The 26602-nt window shown below is 32.8% G+C and overlaps 4 protein-coding genes across 16 annotated transcripts; 2 read left to right on the top strand and 2 right to left on the bottom strand.

The window, feature by feature from the left end:
• Positions 1–52: 52 nt before the first annotated feature.
• Adi1 (acireductone dioxygenase 1) lies at positions 53–1514 on the bottom strand. Its single transcript, XM_012359985.2, has 4 exons — positions 1255–1514; positions 796–915; positions 517–696; positions 53–377 (listed from the first exon to the last, which is right to left on the bottom strand). Exons 1-4 carry the CDS (start codon positions 1375–1377, stop codon positions 243–245), a joined length of 558 nt encoding a protein of 185 aa, XP_012215408.1. The 5' UTR covers positions 1378–1514; the 3' UTR covers positions 53–242.
• Positions 1470–6618, top strand: LOC105667705 (uncharacterized). 6 transcript variants are annotated; one of them, XR_010888538.1, is made up of 7 exons: positions 1470–1612; positions 1779–2156; positions 2250–3656; positions 3883–4868; positions 5101–5290; positions 5824–6168; positions 6243–6339. XR_010888538.1 is itself a non-coding variant. In XM_067349622.1 (6 exons), exons 2-5 carry the CDS (start codon positions 1800–1802, stop codon positions 5279–5281), a joined length of 2934 nt encoding a protein of 977 aa, XP_067205723.1. In that variant the 5' UTR covers positions 1470–1612; positions 1779–1799; the 3' UTR covers positions 5282–5290; positions 6541–6618. The 6 variants fall into 6 exon arrangements, 2 of the variants coding, with proteins under 2 accessions (XP_067205723.1, XP_012215092.2); XR_010888537.1 differs by having other exon boundaries at positions 5098–5290; positions 6025–6168; XR_010888536.1 differs by having other exon boundaries at positions 5098–5290.
• Positions 6619–10172: 3554 nt separating this feature from the next.
• Positions 10173–20185, top strand: LOC105667886 (uncharacterized). Of its 8 annotated transcripts, none has more exons than XM_067349617.1 (8): positions 10173–12120; positions 12387–12565; positions 12765–14573; positions 14653–15035; positions 15236–16654; positions 17006–18012; positions 18327–18544; positions 18671–20185. In XM_067349617.1, the coding sequence occupies exons 3-7, from the start codon at positions 14543–14545 to the stop codon at positions 18529–18531; spliced, it is 3045 nt and encodes a 1014-aa protein (XP_067205718.1). In that variant the 5' UTR covers positions 10173–12120; positions 12387–12565; positions 12765–14542; the 3' UTR covers positions 18532–18544; positions 18671–20185. The 8 variants fall into 8 exon arrangements, with proteins under 8 accessions (XP_067205718.1, XP_067205716.1, XP_067205715.1 ...); XM_067349615.1 differs by having other exon boundaries at positions 12277–12565; XM_067349614.1 differs by having other exon boundaries at positions 12195–12565.
• On the bottom strand, positions 19991–26523 carry Rap2l (Ras-associated protein 2-like). The gene has a single exon (XM_012359721.2). It carries the CDS (start codon positions 25897–25899, stop codon positions 25354–25356), a length of 546 nt encoding a protein of 181 aa, XP_012215144.1. The 5' UTR covers positions 25900–26523; the 3' UTR covers positions 19991–25353.
• Positions 26524–26602: the final 79 nt, after the last annotated feature.

Genomic DNA, 26602 nt, shown 5'->3' with positions numbered 1-26602 from the left:
AAAACAATTCTGTTTCATTCAGACATAGTAGATATATTGGAGAAATGGTGTGTATGTATATACAGCTGCTCTATATTTCATTTATAGATTATCATATTTATAAAATAATATAAACTTGTATGTTTCTGATCTACATAATAATTCCAAGTATATGTATAAAGATATACTTCAACGAATAGGTATATAAGATATATCAAAAATATATATTCATGGAAGCCTACACTGATATTGGCATGGGATTATCAAAAAGAAGGGGTTTCAAAGCCTTGTAGCAGTTGTTGAAGGTACTGTTTGCGGCACTCCATGTTATCAGCTGGTCTATTATATGGCAACCAAACTGGCTCTCCCACAAAGTATCTCTTTGCCTTAATATAATTCTAAAAGAGATTTATTTATAAATATTAGGAAGCTATTTATTTCTACTTAAGAATTTTTTGCGTATCTTAAAAATGTTAAAAGATAAAACATGAAGAGAAACAATGGTAACAAAAGGAATATACTTGCAGACGCTCTTACATTAGTGTCTAAAGTGAAGCGATGATAAATCCCGCTAGGTATAATTATTAAATCCCCGGGAGTCACTTCGATCCGGATCCATTGATCATTCTTATCCCGCACGTCAAAATAACCTGATCCGTCCAAAACTAGTCGTATTTCCTCATCAGTATGAAGATGTTCCGTGAAAAAGTTTTTCAACTAAAGATTAAAATTTGAAAGAATATTAATATACAATTAAACATGTCAATTTAAAACACTAATTTTGATAATTGAAATAGTAAAATAATGCTTTTATGCCTTTTCTTCATAATTTTGCAAACACTTTTTAGAGCAAGTTATCTCATCTTCGTATGTGTAACCGCGGTCCTCGCGTAATTTTTTCAAGGTAGTATCAGTTTCATAATCCAGATGATTTATCTAAAAAAAGAAATTAATGTTAAAAAGATATCATATAATAAGTTTAATTTATTATGTATAAAGCTCTGCTTTTGTACATTTAATGCACATGAAAATATATTTGTTAAAAGAAAATGATTCTATCCATGTATTAAAGTTTTGACTTTGCAGTCAGCTGTCATGTGCGATTCATCTTAGCAGAGTTACGATCGTGCTCAAAGTTAATAATCATATGTGCATCATCGGGTTATTTGGGCAGTTTTAAAAGCGCAACAAATACAATATTATCGAAATCATCAAATCGAATAAAAATTGAATATTTACAACTGCCGTGAGCTCACCACACATTAATGATCTAACCTCAAAATATTCAACACCCGTTACGGCAAACAGGTTATCCAGCGAAACGAATTTTGGCGGTTCCCTGTGATGTTCCAGACGTTGATCGACATCGCTGCTATCCATATACCAAGCACGCACCATTGTTGGAATAATAAATTCAATTGAACGCTTGAACAATGGAAAACGGTCTTTTGCGTTTTACGACTAATCTACTATTATGACGTAAACGTAAATGATCTGACAATCAGCGACTTGCCGGCATTTTATCAACGATAAAAGATTGAGAAAAAATAAATACATTATTTATCGATAATTGTGCGTGACATTGAAAGAGATTAATTTTGAATGAAAAACCTCTGTTGAACAGAAAATCTTGGTACGTTTAATTTGAGGTTTTTAATTCTATTATAATATTTTTATTAGCATGCTTTATCATACAAATTATTTTATATTTATGTGATTAGTTTTTATAATGTATTTTAAATAGTATTATATTTTTGTTATTACATCAAAATTATCTGCTAATCTGTTTATCTTTTAAGCTGTATCAACTCTTGTACAAAATGGATAAACTTGCGGAGTTTGCTGGAGACATGCAGAAGTTCTTGTTAAGGAAGGAGAAAGAATTTGGCGAATTGAAATTTGTTTCATCTCGTGCGACGGAGGATACTTCATGTTTTATCAATGAACTGATGCAGACTGTTGTCAACATTTTTGAAAAATACAATATTCCGAAAGAATTTTCAGACAACGAACAAAAGACCAAAGGTAGCATTAGTACGATCCCAATCGTCGCGCAGTGCTACAACTATCTTCTATTGAACACACATTTTTCCTCACAGGAGCTTCTTACAGAGGATATTTCATGTGGTCATATGGTTGATGTATGGCCTGCTCTATCACCGTATCTCTTCATACAGGTAATTTACATATTACATTTAGTATTCTATAGTTGTGTATCATAAAATATAATATTGTTAATTATATTTTATTTATATTATTGACATGTACAGATAATATGGCGGCTAAAATATGATGAAGTACTAGTTGAATCACTCCAACACATACCGTTGGACCTATGTGTGGACGTCTTACAGATAACAATCAAATGCATAAACGAATTGGAAGCCGAGCGAGCTATATCCCTGACTTTTAGTCTGATGAAAAGAATCTATTGTAAATGTTTATCGCTACATCTGGGTACAATTTCGGCAGAAGATGTGATGAAATGCACAAACCAATTGGTGGCAAGCTTTCAGATGTTACTAGATTTGATTGGAAAGTTCGCAAATTTCCCCGACATGCCCGAAGAGAAAAAGTACGAGCAACATGGCATTCTTCTAAAGCGCATTCTTCGCCACATCAAATTGTACATGTGTGAAAAGAAGAAGGCTTACACGACGGATCCAGATTTCGATTCCTCGACAAACCCGTACAAACTTACGTACGGTGATCCCGATTCCTGCCCGAATTACAAACATACACTTTCTATCGACGAAGTTAATCTACTTGTAACAAGAATAGACCAAGAATTAATCACTCTGTTATTAAATCAAATCAAGCAGGTGGATTGCTTTGAGTACATGGGTTGGGCGGAAGTCGACGATGTGGAGAATAACGTAATCACGCTGCAGCGTGCCATTATTATTGAGTGCTATCATTTTATGAAATTCATGAAGGAGGATGAATTTCTGATGGAAAACGATCATCTGAGCCAATGCTTGCAGCAGCTTATAGGTTCGGAGAGCTCGGAGAACTTGGAGAAATCCATCTTAACTCTTCAAGAACTCTGCCATGATATTGCCAATGGCAGACCAGAAGACATGAAAGAATTGTTAAAGCGCTACAAGGAATGGGACCAGTCTACATTGAGCTTCATCAACGAAAAGATGCATTTGTTAGAAAAGAACGACAGCTTTTTCTTACTCGAGTATCTCGATCACATTTTCGGAAATCCTTCGCATAGCAAAGAAAGAAAGCACCAGGCGTATGCATCGATATTGAAGATCATGTTGCAACTGAGCGCAGTGAATATGTACTTTATTGTACTGAAATACACGAACCAACACTTCCAGGACAATCATTTAGAACACCTATACAGTCAGAAACATTTCGAGGCATTCGTGTCTCGCAATGAGAGCATGCGTGAGCCTGTGAGGATGCGTACCCTTCTGATTTTTGCATTGCTAAATACGAAGAAGGTGCTGACTACTTTAGTGAAAATTGTGATAGGCTATACCGAATACAAGGATATTATCTTTACGCCATACGACATGCTGCTGTTGCGACCGTTTCTCTGCATAAAGGCAGACAGCCAATGTAGTTTACTGGCAGCTATTCTAAAAGAGGTTTGCGTGCACAACAGTAATTGGAACTCAAAGAACTTTACAGAGTTTATAAAAATCATGCTGGAAAATCAGGTAATATATAATGTTTTTGATGAGAAGTAAACGTTATGGCATATAAATTAATCAATTTAAATAAATGTTATTCAAATAAAAAATTCTATCTGTTGTTACTATTATAAATTCTATTATTTGAACGAGATTTTGTCCAAATCTATATTTTCACACCAATTCTAACACATTTGTGTGTAATTTTCATTAATAATTAATGAAAATTAATTGTTAATTTTCTCTTCCTTAGGCGATAAAACCAGACGATCTGATGAACAACATTTATATTCCTTATCTAGTCGACACTTCCTTCCAGGACAATCTTTCGTCCATTCTGGCTCTCGTATACGATACTCTGACTGAAAAGGATTGTGTGCACAAGATAAATTATACGCTGCTGATCACGGCACTAGCCAAGAAGATGTCGTTGATAAGAAAGTGTCATCCGGATTACACGAGATCTATCGTGAACAGCGTAGTGACCAATATAATGCGCATAATATTCTTCCCGTTCCATGCACGGAACTTATTGACGGCAAGTCAACGGTGCGAAGTGCAGAACACAATCAGCGATTATTTGGAACCGATAGATCGGATACAGCTGTGGCGCGACGCGCACTATATGCCAGAATTGATTCGAGACTACAAGAGACGTTGCTTCATCATACGTCGACGATTGTGCTCGGATTCGCAAAGTAGCCCCGAATTGCGTGAGTATGCGCAATCTATTCAGCTCAATCAGGACGCTTTCATAATGCACATGATGTTGCATGCAACAGAGGAGGAGTTTAAAAGATTTGCGCTTGAGTTGACAACAGTGTTCTGGTGCCACTTTGGCTGGGTCAACGAATTTGAGGCGTACAAGAACGTGCTACGCATCACTTCCGAGGCGGCGCACCTTGCTTTGACATTCGACGAAACGTTCCCTTCGGACTCATTCGTCGTGCTGCTACGAGCTCTCGTTTCTTTCTGCGGAGTGTTCGCAAATATCAAAGACGTACGCGACCAGGAGATGATTTGCTGCTGTTTGCAGAAAACTCTGTTCTTACTAAAAGAAGCAGCTAACAAAACGCGCTATGGCCAAACGTACAGCCTTCTACTTGCGCGCGTAAAGGACATTTCCGTCGATGAATCCTATTCTGATGTAGAAAATTATTTTCACGAAATTAGTGAGTGGATCGAGATGTATCTTGTTCAATGTGAGACACTGCTGTCCGCTCAGAAAGAATTGCTAAGGTAAGTGAGCGAGAAACCAATATTCTTCCTTTCGAATTTCTCTTTTGATATGTCATAATAATAATTTTGATTATTTTCAATTTGCTATAACTTCAACATTTTACCAGCTCCAGTAAAGTTATAAAAGAACCATAAAATATTATATACGTTATGCAGAGAATATTATAGAAAAGAAAATAGAAAATATAAAAGCAAGAATATTTTGTAAAATATTTATATATTTTTGCAGCAGTACCTTAGACAATAGGATGGACTCGTGCGAGGAGAACTCACGACTTGTGAACGACAATTGTATCAGTGATAAACTCAACAATCTGTTCGAGGCATACAAGTTTATATGCGCATGCATTAACATGCCCAGCAAGGAGACATATCGTTGCATCGAACGAATACGAGACATTTTCGGAGAGTAAATTAGCTTGGTAAAGTATGAAAATAATATTTGTAATATTTTTTCAGTATTTTCTTGTGAAAAAGAGAACATTTTTATTCTCGCAAAATGCTTTTATTACGTTAAAAAATATTTTAATGTAAATCGAATAAAACATTTTACAGCAATTCTTTTGTTTTGCAAAATAGTGTCGTTAAAAAAAGTTTTTCCCATATTCGTACATGTTTTCAAATTAATGTCGATGGTTCTTCCATCAGAAAAAATTCGCTAATAAAAAATGTAAAATAAAATATAAAAGAATTTCATTTGAAAATTATGCAAGTCTTATCGTTATAGAACTGTTTTTCGTTAAACGTTAAGATTTATCATCATACAAATTGAATAATAATTAAGATCTAAGCTTATTTTATAATTGAAAATTATATTATTATACTGCGTACATTTTGCGTTTAAGAGTGACGATATAAATTACCTTTTTCTAAATTTTAATCCTAACTCAAATAATGATATATATTAAATACTATTTATTTCATTGAATTTTAAACTTTATTATCAACTGATCAGCGGATTCGTCTTGCTTTGTCTGACATTGAGGAGAAACACAATCACGCTCAAAGTCAATCATGTATCACTGATTGTGAGTCGTTCGCAAACCGTTTTTAAAGTGAAACAGAACTGAAACAATATTATCGAGATCGTTGAATCGCGTTGAATCTAATTTCGAATATTTGCATTATATGTCACGTGAATAAATATAAAAAAAAGTATTCAACACGTTACGACAAACACGTAAAATACTAAAAAATTTGGTAGAAGCGCTAAAAAGTTCCAGCAGATTTATGTTACAATGACGATATATTCATGACAGTAAATTTTGAATGAGAAGTGTCTGTAAAATAGAAAATTTTGGTAAGCCCAAATATTCACATTTTATATTATGTTATATTATCTTGTATATTTTGTTCATTTGTTTATTGTTTAAGATACGTTATTAAGCATCTGTCGAAAATGAACAAAAGTGTAAAATTTTACCGATGTATGGAGGAACTTTTAATAAATGAACAGAGAATATTCGGCAAACTATGTGATATCACTCGAACGGAGGAAACCTCACTTTTTATTGACGATCTGATGCTGGCTATTGTCGATATTTTTGAAAAATGCGATATTCCCGTAGGAGTCTCAGAGGACAGACAAGAGGATAGAAAGAGTATTAGTAGGATACGGATCGTTGTAGAATGCTACAATTATCTTTTGTTGAACACCTGTTTTCCTTCACAGGACTATCTTCAAATGGACTTTGCGAATGGACACAAAGTGAATATGTGGCCTAATATATCGCCGTATCTTTTCATACAGGTAATTTGTGTATAATTAATTATTTGTAATTAATAATATACTATACTTTACGAATATATACTTTTAATTTTATCTTTGAAATAATTCATTAAATTCAATGCAATTCATCGTTAATTAAAAAACTGAATCATGACAATTAATTTTACTAATAATTATAAATTATTATTTAATGTATTTATATTATGACATTTATAGATAATATGGCTACTAGAATACGATGAAGTATTAGTCGAATCGCTTCAACACATACCGTTGGATTTATGTGCAGAAATTCTGGATATAACGATCAAGTGCTTGAATGAATTGCAAAGTGAGCGTGCCATATCTCTGATTTGCAGTCTGATCAGCAGGATATATTGTAGATGCTTGTGGCTGGATTGGAATGTACATCTAAAGAACAACGTGAAAGAACGCTTATATCAATTAGTGGCATATTTTCAGATGTTACTGGATCTACTTGACGAGTTTAATAAGTTTTCCGAAATATGCATTGAAGAAAAATATAAGCAACGCGGAATTTTCTTGAAACGCATCCTTTGCCACACAAGATTGTGCATGTGTAAAAAATTAAGTTCAAATCTGATAAACCCAGATGTTAAATACATAGCAGATATGTACAGACTTACATTCGGTAATCTGCCCCTGGAGTTTTATCATAAATTTACAAACTACGAGATAAACTCTATCATGATAATGTTGGATCAGGAACTTGTTACACTATTACTGAAGCAAATTTCAAAGGTTGAATACCTTGAATGCATATACTGGGCAAAGATTGAAGACAAAGAAGATATTACGACTTCGTTGCAGCATGCCGTTGCTATTGAGTGTCACAATTTCATGGAATACATGAAGAAAGATGATTTTCTGATGGGAAATGATCATCTGCGTCACCTTCTACAGCAAATTATTCAATGGTCTGATTTCTCCAGCCCAGAAAATTCTAACAGATTCAGTTTAACTCTTCAGGAGCTTTGTGCCAGCATTGTTAATGACAAATCAAAAAATATAAGAAAATTGATGAAACGCTACAAAGAATGGGACCAATTAACGATGAATTTCATTAGTGACCGAATGCACTTATTGGAAAAAAATGATATTTTCTTTTTGCTTGAGTATCTCCACCACGTGTTTGCGAATTCGCTAAACGCAACGGAAAGAAATCAAGCATATTTGTCGGTAGTGACTATGCTGGAACGGGTGAATGTGATAAATTTACATTTCTGTGTGCTAAAATACACGAAGCATCACTTTCAGGACAATTATTTAGAGTGTATGTACGATGACAAGGTGTTTCATAATTTTATAAAGAACGAGATAAATTTTTGCGACCCTCGAAAATTACATATGCTCCTGATCCATATTCTACTGAACGCGAAGAAAGTGCTGACTATTTTAGTAAAAATAATGATCAACCACGTTGACGATAGGAATTTTACCAAAAAAAAAGAAGGAGAGCTGTTGCTGCTTACACCGTTTTTTCGTTTAAAAGTAGACAAACGATACAATTTGCTGCTGGTCATTTTAAAAGAAGTTTGTTTCAACAACATATTGGACGGATCGAGGCTCTGCACTTTTTTAGAAGATATGCTATACATTAAGGTAATATATAAAACGTAATAAATAAAAAAACAGATAATGTGGCCAATTTATTTTCAAAAACATTACTTCAACATTACTGTTATTTGTTATTCGTACTAATGTATTATGCAATTATGCATATGCTATGAATTATGCAATTTATATAATATTTTTATGATATGTAAATACTATAGGTATTTGTAACTCAGAAATGAACTTCAAGCATTTATAATTCGAATAAAACTTTGTCAAAATATATATTTTAACATTCACTGAATCACGTGCGTGTTAAAACAGTAACTTTAATTTTTTTCATTAATTGACATTTCTTTATTTTGTTGGAAACTTTATTTCCATTATTTTTATTTCTTAAAATTTTTTTTTTCTAGATGATAAAAACAAATGATTTGTTCAACTACTTTTACATCCCCTATTTCATAAGAACTGACTTCAACGAGGATAATGTTAATCATCTTGACATTATGCTTCAGAATATGTCGTTTATTGCGAAGGATTTCAAGTTTAAAAACAAAATAAATTACATACTGCTAATTGTTGCAGTGCTCAAGAAGATGTCTTTGATAAGGAGAAACACGGAATGCATAAAAGGAGACATGGACGAGACATTGTATAATGCACGTAAAGTACTACGCAAGTTCCAAAGATGTTTTCCAACAATTTTCACATATGAAACGATGATGAGCAAATTGCGCGATTATCACTGCACAGTCGGCATTTGGTTAGAGCCACTTGATTGGGCACAGATGTCAATGATAATTATAAGACTTGACAAAATCGATATCCGGAACGTAATATTGGACTATGAGGCGCGTTGCTTTCCCATACATCAAAGATTGCGAACAAATTCAATATGGATATACAATAAAAGATTTACGAATTGTACTCGAATCAATCGAGAGAGCTTGATACGACATATGATGTTGCATGCAACTATGAGAGAGTTCAAGTCGCTCGTGTACGAACTGACAGAGCTATATTACCATTTTGGTTGGACCAGCCAGTTGGAAGCATACGAAAACTTAGTGCGGATAGCGGCCGAAGCGATACAGCTTACTATAGTGTATTCTAAGACGTTTCCGCCAAACGCTTCCATTACACTGCTGCGCACTCTTGTTAAATTTTGCAAAAAGTTTGCAAAAAAATCAGACGCCAATTTACATTATGCAGTTTGCTGTATTTTGCTGAAGACTTTGTTCTCTCTGCAACAATTAATAAATGGTACACGGTACACTAAGGTATATAGCGACATGCTCATACATATCAATAACAAGTTCGCTAATAAATCCTATACAGATGCAAAACATTATTTTTATAACGTTAAGGAATGGATGAAAGTGTGTTTCGGTCGATACAACAGTCGAAGAATAATTTCTTTCGAAAAAATGTTCGAAAGGTGAGTGAATGGGAGATTTTTAATTTTTTTTTTTAATGCACCTTTATGATAAATTTCGTTGGTTTTTGTTTTATCTTTTATTTTTCAATTTTGATGTAATTTTATTTTTATAATTTGCAATTTTATTATAACTCGAATATGCTATCAACTGCAATTGAAATATTGAATTAATGTCATAACATATATTAGAACACTCTATAAAATATTAGAATATATTAACTATTAAATACAAAAATATTTTATGTCTACAATTTCTATTGCAAAACATATTATAAAATACAGTTTAGGATCTTTCAACATTTATTAATCACAAAAATATCATGGAATAATATATGTTATAAAGAGAATAAATGTCACACAGAAAAGTATCGTAGAATAAAAAATATTATAAAAAGAATGTTTTAAAGAATATCTATATATTTTAGCACTTCCACTTTGAACAATGAGACAAATTCACGAGCCAGCAACAATAAATTATTGAATTTGTTTAACGAATATAATTTCGTATGCGACTGCATCACATTGGTCAACGCAAAGGCACAAAGGTTGCGTCAAATATAAGTAGTTTCAATAACTTGTTTTGTTTTTTACGGAAAATAACCATTTTACTCATAATATTGATAATAATATTTTATTCTATATTGATTGTAATCAGCTATTCGCGAAATTTTTAAGTGTTTCAACAATTGTGTAAAAACTTTTGATTACATAAAGAAGGCTAACACCAATAGAATGCAAGTTTATTAATATTACTTTCAACAATATTTGTGTTTAATTATTTTCTGAAATTTTTGGAACACTTGATCAACTTCATAAATTGTTATAATTATTTTTCTATTCTTGTCCTACTTATCGTTAAAATGACATACTTGAACAATACATGAATCGAATGCCACAATAATAAAAATTTTTGAAAAAATTTACATGTACATTTTGTTTTTATAAAAATAGAAATCTTACGGAACAAAAAGAACTATTATACAAATAGTTTACAATTAGAATACTTTTTATCATTGCTTGTATATGTATTAATTTTTATTTTTATTGAAAAGTGTGTTCGATTTATGTATATATCGATGATGCATACAATAGTGATAATTTTTTTGTATTATTGGATATAAATATTTTGCTTTATATATAAGAAAAAATTTCGCACTTTTTAACGATTACTCTTCAGGAAATTATGTTTGATTATTTTTACAGTAAAATAACGTCATATATTTGCGTCAAGTAATCATTATATTTTTTATTTTACCGCAACAGAAAAATTGTTAAACTCAAAACATAGCTATATATAGGAGGAAATATTTTAGGAATAATTGTTTTACCGTGACTATTTTCTCAGGCAAAAATTTTTTTTCTAAAAAACACGACAGGTCAGCATATGTAATAATATATATTGTATATGCAATGTATTTGATACATATAAGCGACGAAATAAAACGATGGAATTTAAGAGAAATGAATAGAAATGAAAATAATTATCAAATAATCAAATATGAATCTAAAATATGTCATGCAAAAAATGAAGATAGTATTTTCTAAACATTTTATATTAGAAATGTTTAACTACATAATTAACATAACTAACATAATTCTAAAATACTATGGCTATTTTTTGTTTTGCACATAAAAATGTTTCTATACATTTATTTTATTTAGATTATTTGATCGTTGTATTATTAAATTGAAAAAAAACAATTTTTTTTTATCGCTTATGTGTATATTAATAAGTTGATATTAATTATTAACGTTTATCGCATGAAAATCACTTGCGTGAAATATGATTTTGCCTTGTATATATAACATATGTAAATATATATAATGAACCGATGATTGATTAATGAAATACATGTGCGAGAAATGCGAAATAAAATATAAAAAATTTGATTTAAAATATATACGTGCGTATAGCTTAATAGCGTCTTTCTCATTAATCACAAATATTCAATTTTTATCATTGTACAAACTGAGTTACGTTTAATATACGTAATAAATTCGATATTTTTGCAATGGAAATATTATATTTTGCGTTTTAGAATGACGACATAAATTACCTTACTACAAATATATAATTTTCATTGTGATTCAAATATATATATATATTAATTACTGTTTATTTGATTCAATTTCAAACTTCGTTATTAACTCATCAGCAGGTGGGCATTCGTCTTGCTTTATCTGACATTGAGGAGAAACACAATCACGCTCAAAGTCAATTATGTATCACTGATTGTGAGTCGTTTGCAAATCGTTTTAAAAGTGAAACAGAACTGAAACAATATTATCGAGCTTGTCGAATCGAGTTGAATCTAATTTCGAATATTTGCATTATATGTCATGTGAATAAATATAAAAAAAATTATTTAACACGTTACGACAAACACGTAAAATACTAAAAGATTTGGAAGAAGCGCTAAAAAGTTCCGGCAGATTTATGTTACAATGACGATATATTCATGACAGTAAATTTTGAATCAGAAGTGTCTGTAAAATAGAAAATTTTGGTAAGCCCAAATATTAACATTTTATATTATGTTATATTATCTTGTGTATTTTGTTCATCTGATTATTGTTTAAGATACGTTATTAAGCATCTGTCGAAAATGAACAAAAGTGTCAAATTTTACCGGTGTATGAAAGAACTTTTAATAAATAAACAGATTATTCGGCAAACTATGTGATATCACTCGAACGGAGGAAACTTCACTTTTTATTGACGAACTGATGCCGGCTATTGTCGATATTTTTGAAAAATGCGATATTTCCATAGGAGTCTCAGAGGACAGACAAGAGGATAGAAAGAGTATTAGTAGGATACAGATCGTTGAATGCTACAATTATCTTCTGTTGAACACCTGTTTTCCCTCACAGGACTATCTTCATATGGACTTTGGGAATGGACACAAAGTGAATATGTTGCCTATTATATCGCTGTATCTCTTCATACAGGTAATTTGTATATAATTAATTATTTGTAATTAATAATATACTATACTTTACGAATATATACTTACTTTCGATTTTATCTTTGAAATAATTCATTAAATTCAATGCAATTCATCGTTAATTAAAAAATTGAATTATGACAATTAATTTTACTAATTATAAATTATTATTTATTGTATTTATATTATTATGACATTTATAGATAATATGGCTACTAGAATACGATGAAGTATTAATCGAATCGCTTCAACACATACCATTGGATTGATGTGCGGAAATTCTGGATATAACGATCAAATGCTTGAATGAATTGAAAAGTGAGCGTGCCATATCTCTGATTTGCAGTCTGATCAGCAGGATATATTGTAGATACCTGTGGCTGGATTGGAATGTACATCTAAAGAACAACGTGAAAGAACGCTTATATCAATTAGTGGCATATTTTCAGATATTACTGGATCTACTTGACGAGTTTAATCAGTTTTCCGAAATATGCATTCAAGAAAAATATAAGCAACGCGGAACTTTCTTGAAACGCATCCTTCGCTACACAAGATAGTGCATGTGTAAAAAATTAAGTTCAAATCTGATAAACCCAGATGTTAAATACATAGCAGATATGTACAGACTTACATTCGGTAATCTGCCCCTGGAGTTTTATCATAAATTTACAAACTACGAGATAAACTCTATCGTGATAATGTTGGATCAGGAACTTGTTACACTATTACTGAAGCAAATTTCAAAGGTTGAATACCTCGAATGCATATACTGGGCAGAGATTGAAGACAAAGAAGATATTACGACTTCGTTGACTACTTTTTCAGGCAAAAAATTTTTTTTTAAAAACACGACATGTCAGCATATGTAATAATATATATTGTATATGCAATGTATTTGATACATATAAGCGACTAAATAAAACGATGCAATTAAGAGAAATGAAGAGAAAAGAAAATAATCATTAAATAATCAAATATAAATCTAAAATATGTCACGTTAAAGATGAAGATAATATTTTCTAAACATTTTACATTAGAAATGTTTAACTACATCATTCTATGATACTATGTCTGTTTTATATTTTGCACATAAAAATGTTTCTATAAATTAATTTTATTTAGATTATTTGATCGTTGTATTATTAAATTGAAAAAAAAAATTTAATTTTTTTTTATTGCTTATATATATATATTAATAAGTTGATATTAATTATTAACGTTTATTGCATGAAAATCACTTGCGCGAAATATGATTCTACCTTGTATATTTAACATATGTAAATATACATAATGAACCGATGATTGGTTAATGAAATACATGTGCGAGAAATGCGAAATAAGATATAAAGAATTTTATTTAAAATATATGCATGCGTATATAGCATGCGTATATAGCATGTGTATATAGCTTAATAGCGTCTTTCTCATTAATCACAAATGTTCAATTTTTATCATTGTATAAACTGAGTTACGTTTAATTATACGTAATAAATTCGATATTTTTGCAATGGGAATATTATATTTTGCGTTTTAGAATGACGACATAAATTAGCTTATTACAAGTATATAATTTTTATTGTGATTCAAATATATATATATATATATTAATTACTGTTTATTTGATTCAATTTCAAACTTCGTTATTAACTGACCAGCAGGTGGGCATTCGTTTTGGTTTGTCTGACATTGAGGAGAAACACAATCACGTTCAAAGTCAATCGAGTATCACTGATTGTGAAGCATTTGCAAGTCGTTTTAGAAGTGAAACAGAATAGAAACAGCATTATTGAGATCGTTGAATCGTGTTGAATCTAATTTTGAATATTTGCATTATATGTAATGAGTTTAAATAAATATTAAAAAAGTATTCTACGCATTACGACAAACACGTAAAATACGAATAAATTTGGTAGAAGCGCTAAAAAGTTCCGGCAGATTTATGTTACAATGACGATATATTCATGACAGTAAATTTTGAATGAGAAGTGTCTGTAAAATAGAAAATTTTGGTAAGCCCAAATATTCACATTTTATATTATGTTATATTATCTTGTATATTTTGTTCATCTGTTTATGATACTTGTTTAGGATACATTATCAAGCATCTGCCGAAAATGGACAAAATTGCAAACTTTTCCTGGTGTATGAAGGAACTTTTAATAAGTAAACGGAAATTGTTCGGCCAACTATGTTATATCACTTCTCGAACGACGGAGGAAACCTCATTTTTTATCAACGAACTGATGCAAGGTATTGTTGATATTTTTAAAAAATGCAAAATTCCCATAGGAATCTCAGAGGATGGACAAAAGGATAAAAGAAGTTTTAGTAGGATATGGATCGTCGTACAGTGCTACAACTATCTTCTGTTGAATACCAGTTTTCCCTCACAGGACTATCTTCAAATGGACTTTGCGAATGGACACAAAGTGAATATGTGGCCTAATATATCGCCGTATCTTTTCATACAGGTAATTTGTATATTATTAATTATTTGTAATTAATAATATACCATATTTTACGAATATATACTTACTTTTGATTTTATCTTCGAAATAATTTATTAAATTTAATGCATCGTTAATTAAAAAACTGAATCATGACAATTAATTTTACTAATAATTATAAATTATCATTATTTAGTGTATTTATATTATTATGACATTTATAGATAATATGGCGACTAGAGTACGAAGAAGTATTAGTCGAATCGCTTCAATACATACCGCTGGATTTGTGTGCGGAAATTCTGGATATAACGATCAAGTGTTTGGTTGAATTGAAAAGTGAGCGTGCCATATCTTTGATTTTCAGCCTGATCAACAGAATATATTGTAAATGCCTGTGGCTGGACTTGAATGCACATCTAAAGAACAACGCGAAGGAACGCTTATACCAATTAGTGGCATATTTTCAGATGTTACTGGATCTATTTGACAAATTTAATCAGTTTCCCGAAATATGCATTCAAGAAAAATACAAGCAACGCGGAACTTTTTTGAAACGCATCCTTCGCTACACAAGATTGTGCATGTGTAAAAAATTAAGTTCAAATCTTATAAATCCAGATGTTACACACGTAGCAGATATGTACAGACTTACGTCCGGGACTATGTCGTTCTGTAATCTGTCCCTTGAGATCTATCATAAATTTACCAATTATGAGATAAACTCTATCATAATAATGTTGGATCAGGAACTTATTACACTACTACTGAAGCATATTCAAGAGATTGATTACCTCGAATACGTATACTGGACAGGGGTTGAAGACGAAGAAAATATTGCGACTTCGTTGCAGCATGCCGTTGTTATTGAGTGTCACAATTTTATGAAATACATGAAGAAGGATGATTTTTTGGTGGAAAATAATCATCTGCGTCATCTTCTACAGCAATTTATTTATTGGTCTGATTTCTCCAGCCCAGAAAATTCTAACAGATTCAGTTTATCTCTTCAGGAGCTTCGTGCCAGCATTGTTAATGACAAATCAAAAAATATGAGAAAATTGATGAAACGCTACAAAGAATGGGACAAATTAACGATGAATTTCATCAGTGACCGAGTGCATTTATTGCAAGAGGATATCTTCTTTTTGCTTGAGTATCTCCACCATGTGTTTGCGAATTCGCTCAACGCAACGGAAAGAAATCAAGCATATGTGTCGGTAATTACCATACTGCATCGAGTGGAGGACCAGAATTTATTCTTGAATGTGCTAAAATACACGAAGCGGCACTTTCAGGACAATTATTTAGAGTGTATGTACGATGACAAGATGTTTCATAATTTCATTAAGGACAAGATAGACATACATGATCCTCTAAAATTACGTGTGCTCATGATCTGTATTCTACTGAACGCGAAGAAAGTGCTGACTATTTTAATAAAGATCGTGATCGAGTATATTGATTATAAGAATTTTACTTTCACGGCATACGACTTGTTGTCACTACAACAGTTCCTTTGTATAAAAGCAGACGAACGATACAATTTACTGCTGGTCATCCTGAAAGAAGTTTGTTTCAACAACAATGACTGGAATGTGCAGAAGTTCTGCGATTTTGTAGTAATAATGATACAAAATAAGGTAATGTATCAGGTAAAACGTAATAAATTAAAAAATAGACAATATAGTTATACATTTTTCCAAACTTTTTCAAAAACATTCAACATTACTGTTATTTGTTATTCGTACTAATGTATGAATTACGTAATTGATATAATACGTTTATGATACGTAAATTCTATATTAGCAACTCAGAAATAAATTTGAAGCATTTATTATTCGAATAAAAATTTGTTAAAATATATATTTTAACATTCATTGAATCACGTGCGTGTTAAAAGACTTTAATTTTTTAAATTATTTTATATTTCTTTATTTCGTTGAAAACTTTATTTCCATTATTTTTTAATCCTTTAAATTTCTCTTTTCTAGGTGATAAAAACAAATGATTTGTTCAACTACTTTTACATCCCCTATTTGTTAATGACCGATATCAAGGGTAATCTTTATCATATTGCGATTAGCTTACAGTTTATTTTGATGGAGCTAGATTATGCGAACAAAATAAATTACATACTGCTAACTGTAGCATTGGCCAAGAAGATGTCATTGATAAGGAGAAACACAGAATGGATAAAAGAGCAAACGAACGAGATATTGTCTGCTATATGTGAAATACTAATCAAGTTCCCAGCATACCTTCAAACCCACACATTTGCAGTGATGGCGAAAAAATTGCACGAATATAAGTGCACAATCGGCAATTGGTTAGAGCCACTCGATCGTGCACAGATGTTAATGGTAATTGCACCTGACACAATCAATGTCCTACATGTGATACAGGACTATGAGGCGCGTTGCTTTCCCATACATCAAAGATTGCGAACAAATTCAATATGGATATACAATAAAAGATTTACGAATTGTACTCGAATCAATCGAGAGAGCTTGATACGACATATGATGCTGCATGCAACTATGAGTGAGTTTAAGTCGCACGTGTACGAACTGACAGAGCTATATTACCATTTCGGCTGGACCAGCCAGTTGGAAGCATACGAAAACTTAGTGCGGATAGCGGCCGAAGCGATACAGCTTACTATAGTGTATTCTAAGACGTTTCCGCCAAACGCTTCCATTACACTGCTGCGCACTCTTGTTAAATTTTGCAAAAAGTTTGCAAAAAAATCAGACGCAAATTTACATGTCGCAATTTGCTATATTTTGCTGGAGACTTTATCCTCTCTGAAACAATTAATAAATGGCACACAGTACGCTGAGTCATATAGCTGCATGCTCATATATATCAATAACATGTTCACTAATAAATTTTATACAGATGTAAAACATTATTTTTGTAACGTTAAGGAATGGATGCGAGTGTGTTTCGGTCGACTCAGCAGTCAAAGAACAATTTCTGTCGAAGAAAATTTGGAAAGGTGAGCGAATGGGAGATTTTTAATTTTGTTTTTAATGCATCTTTATGATAAATTTTCTTTTTGCTTTATCTTTTATTTTTGAATTTTGATGTAATTTTATTTTTATACTTTACAATTTTATTATAACTCGAATATGCTATCAACTGCAATTGAAATATTGAATTAATGTCATAAAATATTAGAACACTATTAAATACAAAAATATATGATGTGTGTGTCTACAATTTCTATTGCAAAAACATATTATAAAATATTGTGTAGGATCTCTCTATATTTATCTATCACAAAATATCATGGAATAATATATGTTATAGAGAGAATATAAATGTCACAGAAAAGTATCGTAGAATAGAAAATATTATAGAAAGGATGTTTTATAGAATATCTATATATTCTAGCAGTTCCACCTTGTTAAACGACGAGACAAACTCACGAGCCGGCCCCAATAAATTATTCGATATGTTTAACGAATACAATTTCGTATGCGATTGCATGACACTGCTCAATACAGAGACATAAGGTTGCATCAAATGTAAGTAGTTCCAATAATTTGTTTCACTTTTTACGGAAAATAATCGTTTTACTCATAATATTGATGATGATTTTCTATTGCATATTGATTGTAATCAGTTACTCGCAAAATTTTTTTTTTCTACAGTTGTGTAAAAATTTTTGGTAACATGAGGAAAGCGAACATCACAAGGATACTAGCTTATTAAATTTAATATTATATTTTATATTATAATATTTATATTTAATTATTTTCTGAATGTTTGGAAAACTTGATCAACTTCATGAGTTGCTGTAATTATTTTTCTATCAAAATGATCACTGTCCCATTTATCATTGAATGAAGTACTTGAACGATATATGTATCGAGAGAAATAATACGAAAGAAATTGTTGAAGAAATTTTTCATTGCTAAAGAGTATCACTACGTATTTGATAAAAATAAAATTATTGATTTACTACGTATTTACTTAATGCATTTAATCAATGCATGTACTTAAATTTTTATAAAAATAGAAATTTTACGGGACAGAAAGAACTATTATACAAATAGTTTACAATTAGGATACTTTTTGTCACTACTTGTATTAGTTTTTATTTTTATTGGAAAGTGTCTTCGATCTGTATATGTACCGATGATGCATATAATAGTGATCATTTTTTCGTATTATTGGATATAAATATTTTGCTTTATATATAAGAAAATATTACGCAAATTTTAACAATTGCCCTTTAGGAAATTATAATACATGATCATTTTTATAGTAAAATAACGTTATATATTTGCGTTATGTAATCATCTTTTATTTTACTTATTTTACTTTATATATTTTGTATTTTTTATTTTACCACAACAGAAAAATATTATTAAGTCGAAACATAGCTATATATAGGAGGAAATATTTTAGAAATAATTGTTTTGCCGTGATTATTTTTTGTAAAAAATCACGACAATCTCATATGTAATAAAATATATTGCACACGCAATATATTTAATATATATAGTCGTCGAAATAAAATAACGAAAGTTCGATTAAGAGAAATGAAAATATTCATCAAATAATCAAATATCATATATAAACTTAAAATATATCATGTAGAAAATGAAGATAGTATTTTCCGAACGATAGTATTTTGCATATTAGAAATGCTTGACTACAACATTCTAAGATTTATATTATGTCTGTTTTTTTATTCTGCACATAAAAATGTTTCTATAAATTTATATTGTTATTTTGATTATTTGATTGTTGTATTATTAAATTGAAAAAAATTCAATTTGTTTTTTATCGCTTATGCATATATTCAAGTTAATGATTAACAAGTTGATGATTTCAAGTTAATGAGTTTTCATCATCGCATGAAAATCACTTTCGAAACTTGATTCTACCTCGTATATATAACATATGTAAATATACATAATGAACCGATGATTGGTTAATAAAATGCATGTGCAAGAAATGCAAAATAAAATATAAAAGGATTTTATTTAAAACGTATATGCGAGCGTTAGCTTAATAGAGTCTTTCTCCATAATCACAAACGTCAAATTTTTATCATCGTACAAACTGAATTACGATTAATCACCTAATAAGTTCGATATTTTTACAACGGGAATATTATTATGCTGCGTATATTCTGCGCTTAAGAATAATTATATAAACCGATTTTCCGTAAATAATTTAAGTTTTAACATGACTTCAGCAAAAACATTGTAATTTAAAGCAAAATAGTAGAATTATAAGCATATGCTCTTTTTCGTGGACTTAAACAACTTACATTAAGACTTTTTCATCGCAAGATGAAGCATGTCCGATCGGTAGCATGTCATCAATCTCAGAATTCTAATGCTATATTTGTGCGATAGTGTCAAATGCTATTATTACAATAGTCAGGAAATAAAAAGAAATAAAAGAAAATTGTAAATAAAGAAAAAATGTGCATCAGTCTACAATCTAAATTTAAATCTTTCATAACTAAGGCCTAAATTTTTTGAAATTATCACATGGACAAATCTTCAGGGTAGACCTTTGGTACTTTCACAACGAGCGAGGAGAACGGTTTTAAGCTTAAAAAAAAAAAAAAAAATATCTCGTCAATTGGATAAAGAAAAGGAAAAACAAAGAGCGTTATTTCTTGCAATAATCATTCTCTGCTCGGAAGTGGAAGTAGTCGAGGAACGCAAATGCAATTGCGTTTTACGAGTGCTTCGCGACTTATTCGTTCATGACTAGATTCTCATGCTGGTATTCAACATAGAAAACGTGTTAAATCGATTGCTTATCCGTCCAGTTAATTCATCAAGAATGTCATCGAATATTTTTCAATCAATAATATTTTTTTAAATAAATCGAAGGTATTTTCAAGTAATAATTATTAGCAGACAATTTTTTTTCACTACAGAATAATAATATAAAATACTTCAGAAATGTATATCTCAATTTGTTACAGAATGGACGAAAAGAATCAGCAAGATAAATTAGTAAAGCGAAAACTTTGCATGCATTCCAGCATTCTAGCTTCGTCTACCCACGTGATCTTTCCACATATAATTACAACAAAGCATTTTGCACAGCTGTGCATGAAAGAAAGAGACCGCACTTGGTGTGTTACGCAATGCACATTTTTTTCTTTCGCCGTAAGAGATGTTCATTCTGAGATATTTCGTCTCTCCTCGGAATTTCAAGATAATTACCTTTTATTATATATACTTCGACTCGCTATATAATATATTTACAGATTCTTCACATTGTAAAAAATATATAACGTATTTCGTACTCAATATATCAGATACGCAGGTAGTAGTACTGAAAGGCCGATATACACATATCTAAATCGTGGTGTTTTTTTTTCTTGCTCTTATTTTCTCTTGTTTTTTTCTCCAATTATTAATATGTGCGTGACCCGGTTGCATAACAAATGCACACGTATCTCCGAACTGCGGATCGCTACAGTATACACACGGTGTGTCATCCTTGTTTTTTTCTTTTTTCAATCTTTCCTTTCCCTCGTGTAAGAAAATAACTGATTCGTAAAATAAGGTGAAGAAGATTAGAAACAATTCTGGTCCTTAGATGTATATGATATGCTGGTCGACTCCAGGCATGGTGCAATTTTTTGCTCTTGACGCTTTGCTACCGCGGCGATAGCTCTCCAAATAAATTCGCTCTTACCACAGACCATTCTTGCGATAAAAATTTTCAGACGCCGCTTTAGAAAAATAGCGCGTGCAATATTGAGAGTTTGACGCGTGGGAGACATGTGACGCGGCTCTCTCTCTCTCTCTTTCTCTCTCTCTCTGCTTATACAAATATATAAATAGATTTTTCGAGTATATTAAATACTTGGTGAGCTATCTAGGCGGATGACGGCCTTGCGTCCTTTGTGATCCGGACTTTGTGTAAAAGTGTATGTATGTGTGTGTGTCGCCTTGTAAAATAGGGCGAAAAAACGCAAGAAGTGTGATAGAAGTCAGGTGACAACGATTAAAACGCTTTGTAAAGAGGCCTTTCGCTCGAAACCGGGAGAAGAGGCTTCGATTATTGTTGTTCGATATACAAAAGATGCGGAGTTACGACTACGGGATCACAGCGAGACTATAAGAATTTTCCACGAGTTTGTGATAAAATAGTGGTTTATGAAACGTTTCGCCTTTCTTCTTTTTTGTTTTCCTTTCTTCGCTGTAAACCGCGAGATAGTATAAGACCGCAGTTTCCGGCGCTTCGTTAATGTTTTTTTTTTTTTTTTTCCTAATACAGGATCCAGAAAAAGATGCATCAAACGAGTTTTTGCGTTATACAAAATGACACATGTGCTCAGGATATATGAACGGATATCTCTTTCCAATATTTAAGATCGATCTAACTACCAATCGTAGAAATACTGTACATCAGTTCATTCTTCCTTTGTCCTTTTTAACTCTTAATTCTCATAGTTTTAGTTGGAAAATATCGCGCGTACACGATTTAAACAAATTGAAAATATATCTTGTTGCAAAAACGGGACATTATTTTCTAATAAATTAACAAAAAGATATTAATTTTAAACGAACGACTTGTTCTCCTTCCTTGTTTTGCATTTAACCTTTGGATGTCTCTTAAATACGATATTCTAAATTTGTTCAAAATTATAAATACGATTTGAATAAAAAACAAAATTAATCTAACAAATTCACATTGAGCACCAGTGAAAGATAGCTTGAGGTTTCTCTAAAAATCAAATTTAGAAAAAGGAAAACATTTAATTCCGCAAGAATATAAAAATTCAGGAAGAAATCCTGGTACATCCAAAGGTTTGTATGACAATGCACCGAACTGAATAACATGTAGTAACTGTTGTTACGTTGTGTTCATCGAGAAGCGATATCTAACATCGGATAATACGATTTTGATCACACAAAAAAAATTACACACGTTATCTACTACTAATATAGTTACTCGCAAAATTCATCGAAAGGACAAATCGTTTTAAAGGTTTCATCAAATTTTTTAATATAAAAAGAATCGAGGAGAATATAAAAGCAAATTTTAACAGCTTGTGTTACTGAAAAATTACTGCAGATAACACATTACAATTTATTAGTACTGTAACATATATATAGAAATTTTGCATAACATTTTTAAAATAAGTTTATAAAGCAACTTTTAAAATATTAACACTCGATCAATTTCACGAGTCACTCATAAGAAGCAGAATAATTGCTCTAATTTCTTTACATCCAACAACTTTTTACATTCATGAACTCAACAACAGTTTCGGAGAGTCTGCATATTTCTTTTTCGAATGCAATGGTAATAATGAAAAGTATTGTAATTGCATTTTCGGACATTTTTAGTATTTTTCTAAATTTCCTTTGCATGACGTTGTAAGAAACTTTTAATCAAATGCAATTCTATAATTTTTCACATAGAGGCTTAGAGATAAAAATAATATTCTTGAAAAAAAAAGTTATAATTCTGCTATTACAATACTTTTCATCTTGGTGCTTTATCGGCGATGAACACTAAGTATATACGTAATTTTGCAGTTGAAGGGATCAGTGTGAAACATTGGTGAGCTCACACGCGATGTTTTTAACTCTACTACGAATAAACTATTGTGCTCCATCATTTTGGTGTGTAAGATCACTCGTTAAAAAAGATCACTCATCAATCTTAGTGATCAAGTGTGCAGTCTTGCGGCCTATATAATACAAACTCTTGTACAAACCGTACAAAGCTTACAAATTACAAGTTTAGATTGACATTGTTACGTTAACTAACTTTATACGAAATCGTTTCTCCTAATATTCCCGTCATCGTATAATAATATAGTTTGAGACCTTAGATTCTAACAAACTAAAAGCAGCTTTCAGTTACGGCCTTTAGTTCATTAAAATTCAATTTTGTGATCATTGAGACGTGTTAGTTTTCTCACTCCTCCTGCATTAGAGTTTACAAGTACAATATCGCGTATCAAACAGACATTAAAGCAAAATGAAAGTCAAACATTAGTATTTGCTACACAACGGATCACAAGAAATCTCACAACAAATGGGTTATCCGTTAACCACTAAAGTGTCGTATATAAAACTTCATTCTGTGTCCTTCCCTTGCGCACGGTAAAATAGTTCAGTGTTAAGACTGTACAACCGACATACAGGATCGTTTAATCGTCTGACATATCTCGAAATATTCTGAAATGTTTCAAAAACAAATTATTTGCCTCGAAAAGAACTCGAATGTTATTATCAGAGTGCCCCTCGTGTTAAATAGTTTGCTTCCGAAACACTTCCTTGTGATTTTGAGAGCAACAAAGACATTTCAGATGATTAAGCAAATAAGGTACCCTGTATACTAATGTCACTATAACAAACGTTTCGTACAAAAACGTTTATGACATCTCGCTCGTTAATCAGCCTCCTTAGCTTAAATTAACACAGAACAATTGCACAGAGAAGAGTACTCTCGAAACCATATCGATTTTTTTTTTTTATCTTCCTATCTTCGAATCAGATGGACTGCGTAACATTCGCATGCAAATTGAACCTTTATTCGAACATTAGTTAGCTTAGCTTTTTATCGCTGAATCTATCACCATGCTAGAAAGATCGACCATCACAGTGATTCCTTCAAAAGTCTGCGAGTATTCAATTTTCGGCTCAGCACCTAATCTTGATTTGTTACATCAGAACGCGGGATCTACGTGCGACGATTCTGTCTGAAATTGAGCAGAAAGCCGATATTGAGTTTTGGTTTCGCGGTATTCGATACCTTCGTCTTTCTCGCGAGCAGAGTATTGGTCCTTTTGCCGAGGTAAAGCTACCTTTCGCTCGCTCTTTTTCTCTCTCTCTTAAATCTATCTAGATTTTATATGTATATATATATATATATATCTATATATATATAATATATTACAATAATATTACATACATAATACTATTCGCGTATAATAAAATATCTGTGTTTAACGCGGCCGTCGTTCTCGTAGGACGGTCTTCCAAAAGTTAGAAAAAGGAGAACCATAATCCCCGTTGGAAAAATTATACAGCGTTCAATGTGAGCCAGCCTTGACGAATGCACAGCACGTCCCAAGGCTGGAAGAACCTTTTTCGGCAGGTTCTCCGACGAAACACGCTTACAAGATACCCGAAAGCCACTGTACACTGTATTTCCCTCGAGGCATCCTAAGGTCAAGAAAGAAGCCGTGAGGAGAACCATCAGGACGATGAAGAAACACGTCGATGAGCTCGAGACAAGCTCTTCTCCGTAGCACTGTACACACTGTAATTTTTCTTCACCTAGTTCGGTCCGCGAGTAAATAATCTGGGCCAGTGAGGGTTTTGATTAAGTATTAGAGGACGCTGCAACAGCAATAGGTCTTCTTCTCCTTCTCAGGACTAAAATTCATCTCGCGCACGATCTCGGCGAACACCTCGTTGACGTTAGTGCGATTCTTGGCGCTCGCCTCAACGAACGGGCAGCCCCAGAGTTGCGCGAGCTGGTGACCCTCCTCGGTACCGACCTCACGTTGATGCTCCAGATCGAGCTTATTCGCCACTAAGAGCACCGGCACGCGCTCCGTACCCTTGACACGCGTGATCAGCTCCTTCATCGCCTTGATGTCTTGAAAGGTTTGGTGATTCGTCAGGCTGTACACCACGACGAAGCCCTGGCCGTTCTTGATGTAGAGGTCGCGCATTGACGCGAACTGCTCAGTACCGGCGGTGTCGAGAATCTCGAGCACGCACGGCGAGTTATCCACCTCGATCTCCTTGCGGTAGAAGTCCTCGATCGTCGGGTCGTACTTCTCCATGAAGCAACCGGACACGAATTGCACAGTGAGTGCGCTTTTGCCCACCCCGCCCGAGCCGAGGACCACCACCTTGAACTCGCGCATCTCGACGTCGTCGTCGTCGGCTCCTCCGCGCCTCCTTCTACACCGTCGTCGTCTCCTTCTCTTAGACGTGTCCAGGACCGCGCCGGGGTGTGGAGCGCCGTTTCACCCGACAGAGAGAGAGAGAGAGAGAGAGTGAATAAGAGTGAGTGAGGAAAAGAGACAGAGACGAAGGAGACACAGAGAGTGGGAGAGAGAAAGATTATATCGCACCTTCTCTCACGCGAGTACACTTCACTTGTCTACTACTCACTACTGCTAGCTACTAGCTAGACTAACGAAACCAGGCTCCTTTTCATCCGCACGTTTTTCGTCCTTGCGCCGTTCCTCACTACGTCGTCGCGACAATTCGTGTCCGTCCACCTCCCGGCCGCGAACAAAGGCATCGACGGCGCGCCAGGGTCGGCTGCTGCTGCTGGCGGACGAGAGACGACGGGATCACGCGAATCGGGAATCGACTTGCGCCGCCTCGGTGCAAGGCTGCCACGGTATTACGATGATGCGACTATGCCAGGACATGACGACAGACACGGGAGAACCCACCGCGCCGCTCTATACGCAGGCACTTACGACGACGACACACAGGCTCTCGTCTGTGCCCGCCTGCCTGCCTGCCTGCCTGTCGTCTACCTCCTCTTCCTGTCAACCCCCCTGCCCTCCGCAATCCTCATCCTGATCTGACGTGCGCGACGCCGCCATTTTATCA

This window comes from Linepithema humile, chromosome 2 (assembly GCF_040581485.1).
Source record: "Linepithema humile isolate Giens D197 chromosome 2, Lhum_UNIL_v1.0, whole genome shotgun sequence".
In the NCBI taxonomy this organism is placed as follows: Eukaryota; Metazoa; Arthropoda; class Insecta; order Hymenoptera; family Formicidae; genus Linepithema; species Linepithema humile.
The sequence above is the reverse complement of the archived record's forward strand: the minus strand, read 5'-3'. Positions and strand labels throughout refer to the sequence as shown.

Excerpts from the sequence above, each read along its gene's own strand:
- Adi1 (XM_012359985.2), bottom strand. The coding sequence starts at position 1,377 with ATGGTGCGTGCTTGGTATATGGATAGCAGCGATGTCGATCAACGTCTG. Across the intron at positions 697-795 it reads TGCAAAATTATGAAGAAAAG|TTGAAAAACTTTTTCACGGA; the intron begins GCATAAAAGCAT and ends TTTAATCTTTAG. Across the intron at positions 378-516 it reads GCTTCACTTTAGACACTAAT|AATTATATTAAGGCAAAGAG; the intron begins GTAAGAGCGTCT and ends AATCTCTTTTAG.
- LOC105667705 (XM_067349622.1), top strand. The coding sequence starts at position 1,800 with ATGGATAAACTTGCGGAGTTTGCTGGAGACATGCAGAAGTTCTTGTTA. Across the intron at positions 2,157-2,249 it reads CACCGTATCTCTTCATACAG|ATAATATGGCGGCTAAAATA; the intron begins GTAATTTACATA and ends TGACATGTACAG. Across the intron at positions 3,657-3,882 it reads AAATCATGCTGGAAAATCAG|GCGATAAAACCAGACGATCT; the intron begins GTAATATATAAT and ends TCTCTTCCTTAG.
- LOC105667886 (XM_067349617.1), top strand. The coding sequence starts at position 14,543 with ATGAGAAGTGTCTGTAAAATAGAAAATTTTG. Across the intron at positions 16,655-17,005 it reads TAATAATGATACAAAATAAG|GTGATAAAAACAAATGATTT; the intron begins GTAATGTATCAG and ends TCTCTTTTCTAG. Across the intron at positions 18,013-18,326 it reads GTCGAAGAAAATTTGGAAAG|AGAGAATATAAATGTCACAG; the intron begins GTGAGCGAATGG and ends TATATGTTATAG.
- Rap2l (XM_012359721.2), bottom strand. The coding sequence starts at position 25,899 with ATGCGCGAGTTCAAGGTGGTGGTCCTCGGCTCGGGCGGGGTGGGCAAA.